Source organism: Aptenodytes forsteri, unplaced genomic scaffold (genome assembly GCF_000699145.1).
Source record: "Aptenodytes forsteri isolate BGI_AS27 unplaced genomic scaffold, ASM69914v1 Scaffold15, whole genome shotgun sequence".
In the NCBI taxonomy this organism is placed as follows: domain Eukaryota; kingdom Metazoa; phylum Chordata; class Aves; order Sphenisciformes; family Spheniscidae; genus Aptenodytes; species Aptenodytes forsteri.
The window spans coordinates 6,346,921-6,357,572 of NW_008795129.1; the positions used below are offsets into that span (position 1 = coordinate 6,346,921).

At 43.2% G+C, this 10,652-nt stretch overlaps 1 protein-coding gene across 1 annotated transcript in view; it reads left to right on the top strand.

Moving 5' to 3' along the window:
• The window catches only part of WDFY4 (WDFY family member 4), a 143,231-nt gene that overhangs the window by 76,284 nt on the left and 56,295 nt on the right, over nt 1–10,652 (top strand). The window contains exons 39-42 of the mRNA XM_019471663.1: nt 1,253–1,330; nt 2,256–2,459; nt 3,283–3,334; nt 4,757–4,923. Of these exons, the coding sequence (XP_019327208.1) occupies nt 1,253–1,330; nt 2,256–2,459; nt 3,283–3,334; nt 4,757–4,923 (501 nt within the window). The remainder of the gene's footprint in view (nt 1–1,252; nt 1,331–2,255; nt 2,460–3,282; nt 3,335–4,756; nt 4,924–10,652) is intronic.

Sequence of the window (10,652 nt, forward strand, 5' to 3'; positions counted from 1 at the left end):
GCTGTCAAGCATTGGAAGAGGCTGCCCAGGGAAGTGGTTGAGTCCCCATCCCTGGAGGTATTTAAAAGACATGTAGAAGTGGTGATTAGGGACAGGGTTTAGTGGTGGACTTGGTAGTGCTAGGTTAACCGTTGGACTTGATGATCTTAAAGGTCTTTTCCAACCTAAGCGATTCTATGATTCTAAGAGAATGAAACCTATCTCATTTCCCTACTCCCTGAGGTTAAGGAGCCCACCACACTGGACCATTGTTCATGATCTTAGCCTGTGTAACTCTGAGGTTAGTATTATAGTCTCTGTTTTGTGGTTGGAGAGGTGGAGGTTTAGGGCAATTGCATGTCTTGCTGAAGATCACATAACGATCTGTTTGCAGAATGGGGAATGAAACTCGTAAGCTCTTGACAGCAGTTCATCAGTCTTGTACTTGCATAGGGACCCTTAGCTTGAGAAGTTCATTCCGATAAAACAGAAGATGAAATGTATGACTGTTAATGCGGGTTCACTGTTCTGTGAGTCTAGTGCATTCTGTAAGGAAAGGTGGCCAAGACTGCTTTGGAAAACATGTATTTCCAGAAACGCCTGAGTAGCACTGGGGTTTAGGGCATGTCTGTATTGTGTAGTGGAGCAGAGGCAGTTATTATGTGTGTCTTCTTGCACTAGTACAGCTCTAGAAGTTTCCTGTTCTAGAGCTAGCTCAGAGATCTCTGCATCACAATCCCATTAAATAGTGTATTTATACTCCAAGTCACTTGTTGCCAGAGAACTTAGGCTCCTAAATCTCAAAAATGTTTTTGGAAACAGTTGGTCTCCTGCCTGCAAAAAGGGAACATGGACCATTCCTTTGTCTGCACTTTCTGTTTATGCAGCGAAGAGCAGGTGTATAGTTACAAATCCTGGATCCTTACCTCGGTTGGGGCATCTACAACAGATAATTGTCTTTTATGCTACTTGCAGTACTAACTTATTCAGCTTCAAAAGGAGGAGCCTTAAATTTTATTTGCTGTTTCTTTCTCCTTCTGAGTAGTTCCACTAATTATCCTTCTTAAGATCATGAATATGTTTATCTTCTTGGTGTAAGTGTGCAACTTGCTTTCAGATGATTGCCTCATCACTATACTGTCTGGAGAGCTGTCAAACTCACAGACGCAGGCCATATTCCCTAATTATTCTTGGAAAAGGCAGAGCAACTAATGCCTGCTTCTGCCCCTCACCTGCAGCACCTTGGTGTAATGTGTTCTGATGTTTCTTCTAGGGATTTGTGTCATGTATGGAACGGTACCGAAGAATTGGGCAGGAGCTGTACGCCTCTTTGTACAAGAACCACGTACAGGTAAAGAACAGGAATATTGTGCAACAGCTTTCTGTTGTTGAAATGATGCTCTTGGACTACCCTGAGAAATCAGGCATTTCAGAAGTGAGATAAGTAGTATGCCCAAAGAAATGCTGAGTTAATGAGTCAATACTCGGTTCCTGACGTCACCACTGAAGTGTGATATAGCATCACTCACCAATCAGATTGCAGATCCTCACTTTATCTTCAGGAGCCTTTTCTCTTTTGTTTAAATGAATTATTCCACTCTCACAGTGGCAGAAATGAAAGTGAGGACTTCGACCTTTTTTTCTTAGCAGCCAGTAAAACTTTTCAAGGTCTCAAGCTTATAGCCAGTAAAATCTCACAGGTATGGTTCTGTTTCAGGATTGGCCATCAGAGACCAACAAGCTTTTCATTCTTTGAAATTCTCACCTCTTCTCTCCTTTAAATTGATATTTTAGTGCCCCTCAACTCCCCCCACACACCACCTTAAGTAGAAATAATTAGATTTATGCCATGCTTGGAGGGAGCACAGTACACTTCTGACTGAGACTTTCAGACTGTGTTTTCAGTGAGCATGGTTGTTGCCATTTGACACAAACATTCAGCAGAAAAAAATGGAGTGAATAAGACCTCCGTGATGCTGTTCTTCTGGCTCGCTGCTTTTGAGTTGGAAATCCAATGAAAGCAGCCGTTTTCAAGGAGGTTGAAGTTTGTGACATGCTTATATTTGTCATTGTATCTTAGTTTGACTAGTAGCATCCTCCCACAGCACACTTTCAGTGGTCAGTCGGACCTATGTTTGCTGAGTCTGCAGCGTTCCCTCTGCGGTGGTCCCATCCGGTACGTTGGGTAGATCCCTCTGAATCACTGGGGTGGTGCCACTGCTGGATGGGAGGAGGGGAGTGTGCAAAAGGTGGCGCAAAGTGGTTTTGTCCCACAGATGCTGCAGTGTGGTTACAGCAAAGCAGCCAAGGACTGGATGATACTTGAGGAGCAACTTTTCTACAGAAGGGGCCCGTTGGGAGATGCATCACGATCTTTAGAGTCACGATGGATTCTTGATTGTTATGAAGGGCCTTCACGAATGAGGAGGAGGATTCAGCATGCGAACCCCCGAGTGACAATGATGCGAATGAAGAGTGAGGTAGAAAGCTGTTGCAGGAGGTGCACAATTTCTGTAACAGTTGCTGGTGACTTTATACTCACCTCTTTCCTCTGGTTCTCATTACCTGACTCATCAATATGCTGTGCCATGCATAGAGAACCTACTGAACGTGTCTGATTTTGAGAGAGTAAGAGGGGCTGCAATGTGTTTAGCAGCAACAGAATTATTTTCCTTTTTTTCTGTTATAAGATCTCCCCAGACAGATGAGAGTATAACCCGACATACTTTTCTGCTTGTAATATCTCATGGGTGTAGCACTTCCCAGTGCATGCAACAGAGTCCAGTTAGAAGGCTGCACTGTCCTGTTAGTCTTACACTTATTAGGGCTGCTAGAACTGGTGGATGATCAAAAGGGGAATTAGAGTGGTTTGAACTAAGCATTGAACTGTATATGAGGGGTATTTACTACTGTCTGTCTCTATGGTGTATAAGTGCCAAATCCTGTCAACCAGAAGCTGAAGCACTTTAGTATATCAGGACGTTCCCATCTCTAGGACATTTTCAGCTTTTCTGTGAAGCTTGGATTCTGGCTGTTTTCTGTAGACTGGGTGGTATGGTTTTTATCCTATAACTGGCCTCATGCAGGGTCTTCTTTGAAAAGCCAATAGTCCTTTTGCTTAATTGTTGACATGTGTTCCTACATTTAATTGTTCCTTTGGGTCCTTTCAAATGAGTTTATTTGAATTTCCAAGGCATTTATTTGCAACATAGTTCTAAATCTATGTTTGTGTCTGCAACAAGGTTCTGAGTTATGTTCACCTGTCTGCATATTCCACTCTAGTCATACCTAGTCTCTTTTCAGGTTCTCCTAGCAAACAGAAATGAAACAACCCCCACTGCTGAAGAGAATCCAGGTAACCTTTTAGGGCTAAATTTAAATCATCAAGAGGGTGGACACAAACAGCCAAAGAGAATTGGAGTTAGTGTATGGAGTTCTAGGTCAGAATTTCATCTAGTGAAAAAAACTTATTGTCAGTGCTCTGGGCTAAAAAGTCACTTGAACATCTGAGAAAAGACTGATACAATTATTATAGGTGGTATATAAACTGTATTTCTTGCTCTCTTGTTGCCACCAGAAAGATCTGAAAGTAAAAAAGCTATCTTGAAATGAAAGCTTTGGGCATTCTTGGGCACCTGGAAAGCTCCCTACTCCTTAAACTCGGAAGGAAATGTGCAGACTTTCCCCCTGCTTTTAGTAGACACTCCAGTTCTACCTCTGAAATAATATTTAAAACCAGGTGATAGATGGCTCAGAGAAGTGGTAATATGAATTGTAATTTCCCAAGAATGTGGACAAAATAATAGAGCGTGGAAGGAAATCACCAAGAAAATTAACATGTCAAATTGTTTTTCAGTGTTGAAAATAGAACCAGATTTTTCAAAATATGATCATTATGTCAACATTTTTCATTTTCCAAGGCCAGGTTTTCTGTTACATGAGACATTAAAAGAATGGGGGGGAGGGGAGTGAAATATGGTACAGAAGTCAATAGTTTTCAGAGGGAAAAAAACCCCAAAACATTAAGAACTGTAGTTTGGAAATGTCAGCCAAGTCTAAGGCTGTGGATTTCAGCCACCTGTATGGCTGGGGGCAATCAAGCTTCTAGTGTACGCTGTTGGAAATAGGCAATATTGCTGAATACTTTTTAGTGTGATAGGGCCTAGAAATCAAGTGAGAGTGGAGCTCATTGTTCTAGACTCCAAATAAGATTGAAGTACTACGTAGTTTCTGCATGAAAGTGGTTACAGTCTACCTCAATAAGAAGGCTGATCACGTGTCCCCTAACTGCATGCACTGCATGAATTTGCTAAACTTGGGACACAGCTTGGGCAAGATATGAGTGGATTGTCTCTCCTTGGGTACTCTTAAGATCCTGTGCAGTGCATGTCCCCAAAAGACTAATGTTTTCAGTTTTTCCTAATTTCAGGTGAGTATGTAAACAGATTCTTTTTTTTTTTTAATTATTTGATTATCAGATGATCAGCCCAACACAGTGCAGAAATGAGAATAAATACATTTGTTCAATATGTTTAAATCTTCAGTGATTATAGGAATTTAGTTTGAATTATGACTGAGTGCAGCTACCTGTTTTTAGTTCCCTGAACTAAGCATCCTTCTTTAGCAGTCACAGATTTTACTTCTCTCTTGCCTGTTTTTTGCTGATAAATAATGCTATTTCCCAAGGTAGAACAGATTGGGTGAAAGTCTAAATTGCAAATGCTTTTGGTGTCATCTGGCTGCCACTAAAACTGCAATCTCTTTTATACTGATATAGGAGAGCTGACGTTAAATGGAGCAGAAAGGGAGATGGATAAGAAGGGATCGGATTGTAACCAGCTAACTTTCTTCCCTGCTCTACATGAAAGTTTCCACTCAGAAGACTTCTTGGAACTGTGTGTGGAGAGACAAATTATATTGCAGGAGTTTGCAGAGAGTGAAAAGGTAGGAAAGATGAATTAGAAAATGTTCTCTGGGGAGATGGCATTTTAGAGGGTGACTTGGATGTGGAGGCCTATCTGTTCCTTTCAGTTTGGGGTTCAGGTGGATTCAGGCTACAGTAACCATCATCACTATCTGTTTCCTTAGAGTGTTTACGATGTTCCAGCCTCTTTATGAACTCCTGTATAGACTTATTCTTGAGCATTTAATGTTAACTCTTTGAAGTAACAGGAAAAAAATTTGGGCGTGCAACCAAGGTATTCATGTACCTGTGAGACAGTATTGTCTGAATTTGCCTAAGACATGGCAAATTATGAGACTCTCAGAATTCCTGTCCTGCTTCCCCACCTTTACTCATGCTCAGAGCAGTGCCTAGATCAAATTTATTTATTACCTCTGGAAGGGTGTGCCAATTTTGTATAGGTTGCTAGCTCAGTGATGTTTAAGTCTCTTCCTGCTGAATACCAGAAAATGTTTTCTTCCTCCCGCCTTCACATGCCTCTTTGTTCTCTGCCTCCCCATGAGTACTGGACAGATTCTTCCCTCTAAGGCCATAGAGACTTTCCCTGCTTCCTGTTTGATGCTTCCATTGTGTGTCATCTAGTCAAAACAGTGCTGTTCCTTCTTTGTTCTTGTACTGGACTGGATACCCTTCTCCCAGGTTTCTTCCCAGCATAAGAAGGAGGCAGGTTCAGGAACACTGCGGGGAGGACATGAGCGGTGGAGTAAATAGGGGTGACTGTTAGGAGGACAGTAACTTTGGTCTGGTGTGCTCAATTTAATCCCTTTGCTTGAAAGCCAGCAACCTGCCTTTTACTTTCAGCATAGTCCCCACAATAGTGACTCCAAATCAAATCCTTGATGTTGGATATGAACTGCACATAGCCATTTTCTGCAGGACTGTGAGAGATTTTGCCATGAGGAGTAGACCTGGCCTCAATCTCTGATCTTTTCCAGTGTACCTGTTTCTTCCAGTGGCACCATTCCCCCTGTTGGCCCAAGAGTTAGCATCCCATAGTGGAAGCCAAGGGTCAGACTTGGAGTATTTAAACTCAGCCATCACAGCACTGTGATACATAGATATTAAATAATTCTTTTATTTTTATGTCTCAAATACCATCACTGAATTTTCTTGACACTTTGCCAGTGGCTGGGGGTCACATTTGTGCTCTCTAACATGATGGCTTCCTCGTGCTTTTAGAGCTGTTGGTACACTGTCTGTCTATACAACATAATTCATTTCCCTGCCCCTCCTCCTTTCCCCCCCCCACATACCTCTCCCCAGCAGAAGGAGACAAGCATGAAAATGTGAGGCATGTTTTCCGTGTGCTAATTTCATTTTTAGCCTTCAGGCTGTCTGTCTCTTCTCCATGTAACTCTGCAGGAAGCCGTCAGAAATGCCAGGCATGTTTTTTTCCAGCAGCAGTCACCGTGTTGCTGAGCTGACAGAAGTATTAAAAAAAGCAGTAGGGGGTGACATTAGCTGTCCTGCGCTCACTTAGGGCGCTGCGGTCCTGCCTTGTAAATGGCTGCCTCGTGAGCTGTTTGCACTTTAAGCAGACAACTGGAACCATCTTACCTACTGCACTGCACAGAACAGTCATTGCGATGCTTTGGCAGATACTAGATTGATTTCTGGAACACAGGGATAGCCCTTCTCTGGAAAGTCATCATTGTTTTATAATGTCACCCAGTGGTATTTTTTTGTATTACCATTAAACAGACACCTTTGTACGTATTCAGATACGTGAGATGGCTTTTTGCAGAAGCAGCGGATCAAATGCTATTGACATTGACTGTTGGTTCAGAGTCTGTTCTCAGCAAGTTCAATCAGGAGGATATGGGTGCAGCTGGGGTATTGTCATGCTAATATCACCTAGTCTTTGTTTTCTTTTGCTTGCAAAATAGACTAGAAAACATTTCTAGGCATTCCTGTGAAATTAATTTTAAGTATTAAACAAGATGTGTTTATCACTTGGACTGTGAGAGAAAGGGACTATAAAGGAGAAACAAATGGATGCAGTTTTAGTATAGGCTAAGGAAGGAAGCTACTGAGTGGTGAAGATTAGTCTCTGTCAGAGTGGAGACTACTCGTATGAGGGAGCAGTTATACTGTGTGTTTGAACAACACTCAGACCATGCAAAATTCGGCGTTTTTTGTTGCTTTTTTTAATGCGCTAAACTACGCACAGAGGAACGCATTTCCCTGATTTAAAAGTCAAACACTCTGAATTTAGGAAATGCCAGAAATCAAGAAATTAATGCCAGATCTGTGCAATTATAGTCTTTAATGACATAATTTTGTCATGACATGATTATTAATGACATGATTTTCCATAAGACTATCCCTTCTCCTCTACCAGTACATAGGGTGGAAGGTATGTATATCCAAATCCATACCTTCAAAGTAGTATTTAGTTGTATTGACCATAAGTCTGTCTTTTCCAGCCAGATCCTTCTAGGATCCTTCTAGATCTTCCAGGATCCTTGTAATACATATAGCTGCACCTTCTGTGTTCTGCCGCTAGCAGGAATGCTATAGATTCCAGCCATCTTCCTTACGCAGTGTTAATTTATCACTAGAATATGTCCATCCTGAGCAGGCTCTATGAAAAAAATAGTGTTTAATCCTGTAGCTACACGGTAACATAATGCATATACAAAGGGGCTGAATTCAGGCTGACTTTTGAGGGTATAACTTTGCAATCATAATAATGCTTTCTTAAATTTTGTGTGACGTTGCCAAAGCTTGAAAATGGAAGCCTCTATCAGACCTCCCAAGAATAGCAGACCCACAGCAGAATTGCTGAAAGTTGTGGGTATCACATTGACATCTGCTGGAGAAAGCACCTTTATCACCTTTCAGGCCTTTATAATGACCTCTGCTGAAGTGGCAGCTGGAGCTGGATATGGGCCTGTACTGTAGAGGGAGGAGGTTGCAAAAGAATCACAAATCTCCTCCACCATGTGTCCCAGCCCTGCCTTTGGAAGGGAGAGTGTGTTATGGTGAGCACAGTTTCTTTCCTGATTATTTGAAGTTTAGTTTCAGCTGTTTTGCCCCCCTCAGCTGCCCCTGCATTCCTGTTGTGTTTGAGCTATCTGTCCCATTATCCTCACCTATCCAGTTATATGAGGCTCCTTCCTGTTCTTTCCCTGTTTCTTTCTATACTCCGCACCAGTTTCCCCTAGTCCCCATCAGCTTTCAGTGATCTGCTAGAGCCAGATCTAAAAGCCAAAAACCTTGTATGCAGTGCTGGTGAAATGCAAGATACAGAGGGCCATTGTTGTGTTTTGGCTCTATGGAGGTACATAAAGCAGTAAGTGGGCATTCAAAGGAGTTGTAGTTGTTTGTGGCTCGCCCATGCACTGAGAGTCTGGGCAGAAGGGATGGAGGGTCAGGGCAGTTGTTTGCAGACTAAAGGAGAATGGTGGGCTGGTAGCTGAGATTTTGTTACTTCACCTCCTCCCTTACAGATGGCCCCAGCAGGGACCACTTGTGAAAGCTGGGCAAAAGGACTGCTGTTGGTGTGCTTGAGAAAAATGTGACTTTGAATTCAAAGCTGGGAATTGAGTCACCTCATTACTGAGTGTTTGGAACTGGTGCTGTAATTCCAGTAGTGTAAAGTAGTATCCATGTGTATATGCCCAAAGCACAAGATGTTTTTTTCCTGCACGCAGGAGTCAATGGGTGTAATTCACTAGATGAATATATCAGACTGCAGGTGCAGATTTACAGGTGTTGCTGTCAGGGCTGTCCTCTCAGAACTTACTGAACTGTCATACTCTGGCTCCTTGGTTATACATTTTGCTGAGGCTCCATTGAGGTTATAGTGTGTGCAGGTGAAGATTATATTTTGCATGTATCTTCAGTATACTGAGACTGTACACACCATAGGCATGGAAGGAGAGGTTATATGTGATGTGAGTGATGTTACACAACATATGCTGCTGCAGAATTGTGCAAGAGAAATGCAAATAGGAAACTGTCCTGACCTAATCTATCAATTTGCCTACCAAAAGCCAGAGCAACCCTTTAAAAAACTCTGGCTTACCAGCAGAGACAGGGAGATTGGATTCCTATATCTGCAACCTGAGTCCCCTACTGCGAGATTGCCTCCCTGATCTTTACAAGCCTAAAGTCGTCCTGCCAGGTTGTTAATGTGTGGTTAGCATGTAATAGATGAAGAAAGTGTTGGAAGGCTTGGGGAATGATTTCGGTGTAGAAATTCTGATTTTGGAGAAAAGTAAACCTCTGTTTGCCAGCAAGTCATTTGAGATGGTAAGAAATCCAAGCAGCTGGGGTAATGAATCTGAAGTTAACAAGAGGCCACGGTCTAGCAGAAATCTGGGCACAATGCCTTTCCTTGAAGGAGGGGCTGGAGAGAGCACAGGAGGTGCCAAGGACAATAATAGAAGGGAGTAGCATAAATCATTTAGAGGGAGTGGGATCCATGGTTGGGAGAAAGGAGTTGATTAAAGAACAGGCTCAGTTGAAAGAGGGAGCAGCTGTATGGTTCAGCATCTAGGACCGGCAGAACAGCGCAGCAGCTCTGCATCCACTTGGTGGACCCAGTGTTTTTAGAATGCCCATACCTCACAGCTATGCAAGACACCAAGGCAGCCTGTTTGCATGGGACCACTGTTACACTTCATCCCAGTGTGAGGATGCAGCAGTAAAGAACTTTACATGTGCTGATGTGCAGTGGGAACAGGGACTAGCTATTGTGGTCAAAGCAGAGGATTAGGAAGCCAGGTCCTTGGCACAAGCTATTTCCCTTTTCTGTGCCTCAGTTTCTACTCTTCCCTCCCTGCTGCAGGAGCAGAGATTGTAATGGCTACCTCACTGCAGGAAGGAGTGCTGAAACTCTTCCTGTGTTCAGATGGGAGCGCCTGAAGAAGGACAAGGTGTTGCAGATGATTACTCCTCTGACTTGCCCTATCTAGGTTTCTGCTGCAGTAGAGAGGCTGCTGGGAGCCCCTTCCCCAGCCCATGCTCCTCCACCCCTACCCCAGCTCAGTGAACAACTGTGCTACTCGATGCAAAGGATAGGATCTGACTCATGCTGTAAGTGTCACAAAAAAAAAAAAAAAACAGAGCAGCTTTAGTTAGATCTCTGCTCTTCTGGATGTGCTCCTCCACCATGCTACTCATGCTCCATGGATACCTCCTAGTATTCCCCTTTCATATCTCCTTCCGAGTGGGTTTTTTTGTTGTTCGCCTTGATGAAAAACATCTTTCAAGTAAGACTGTAGCTGCTCCCTGGATCCCTGCAGAGCTCTTGACAAACCCCAGGGTCCTGACTACCACCACAAGTAAGCACAGTTGATCCCCTCACAGTTAGTTGCTTTCTGTAGAATGATGCAGCAGGGAAAGGAGCAGGCAGACTTTGCTGTGGTTATTCCTGAGAGAGAGTCATGGGAGCAGTGGGAAGGGCATGAACTTGAGTGAACTGACCTATGGGGAAATTTAAGGGCTCATATTAGTTTTTTGGCAGCATTGTCTGTTTGAGAGGAGCCTGGAGTGAGACAGAGACGTCTGGGTGTGCAAGAGGTATGAGCACAATCCTATTAGAACTGGCTTCCAGATGCTATCATCAGCTAAGGGATGCCAGCTTCTCAGGCTGGCGATGGGCCGGGACAGATGGCAGCTTTCATCACAGAAAGCAAGGACAAAGAGCAGTCCCAGTGCCCATGACCATGTACAAGAAAAGAACCTTCTTCTGTCATACACC